Genomic DNA, 715 nt, shown 5'->3' with positions numbered 1-715 from the left:
GAGGTATCTGCACAACCAGCTGCTCCCCCCGGAAGCGTCTCCAGGGCCGGGCTCTGCGGGCACTCGGTCTGCAGTTGGGATGGGACGGGCCGCGACAGAGGAAGTGCTTACATTGGGTGGGAGGCTGAGGCGCTCGCCATTGGGCAGAGTCAGGAGCTTGTTGTCATCCAGCACCGAGTTCAGGTTCTCCACCCACTCTGGGTCCACGTCGCCGTCGAAGATGACCCACTGGCGCTTCTGCAGCTCGCCCCGCACGTTGTCGATGATCCTGTGGGAGGGTCACAGCTGGGACTCACTGGGGTTAGCTTTTACATGCTCGCCCTGTGATGGTTTCTCAGCTGACTGTGTCACTGGCTCAGACTTAGGCTGCAGAGCGCCAGGTCCCACTGGGACTCACTGACCGAGCGACTTACTTTCTCAGGACATGTGTGAACAGCCCATCGGTCCATTCCCTGGTGTTGGGGTCCAGGGTCCCGTACAGGTGGTCTTTGCTGATGGCCTTGGGGTCGATGATGTGGGCCACGCCTTCCACCCCCTCGAGTCTCTCCAAAGCCTTGAGAAGAACGCGCCAGGCCATGCTCTTCCCGCTCCCCGAGGGCCCCACCATCATCAGGCCGTGGTTGATCTGGGTGATCTGGTAGAGCTGGAGGACCTGCGGGCAGACACACAGCACGTGACCTTCCAGAAAGAGGAGCGAGCTTCTCCAGCCACTTCC

At 61.3% G+C, this 715-nt stretch overlaps 1 protein-coding gene across 1 annotated transcript; it reads right to left on the bottom strand.

Annotated features, from left to right (window-relative positions):
• Window positions 1-16: 16 nt before the first annotated feature.
• Window positions 17-697, bottom strand: LOC102263954 (cytoplasmic dynein 1 heavy chain 1-like; the record flags this gene model as incomplete). The annotated part of the gene is made up of 2 exons (XM_005852814.2): window positions 414-697; window positions 17-268 (listed from the first exon to the last, which is right to left on the bottom strand). Coding segments are annotated over exons 1-2 (449 nt in total), but the record flags the coding sequence as incomplete, so codon positions are not given.
• Between the last annotated feature and the right edge of the window lie 18 nt (window positions 698-715).

The sequence above is a fragment of the Myotis brandtii genome, unplaced genomic scaffold (genome assembly GCF_000412655.1).
Source record: "Myotis brandtii unplaced genomic scaffold, ASM41265v1 C41570064, whole genome shotgun sequence".
In the NCBI taxonomy this organism is placed as follows: Eukaryota; Metazoa; Chordata; class Mammalia; order Chiroptera; family Vespertilionidae; genus Myotis; species Myotis brandtii.
Note: the sequence above shows the minus strand (reverse complement) of the source record. Positions and strands in the feature narration are given on the sequence as shown.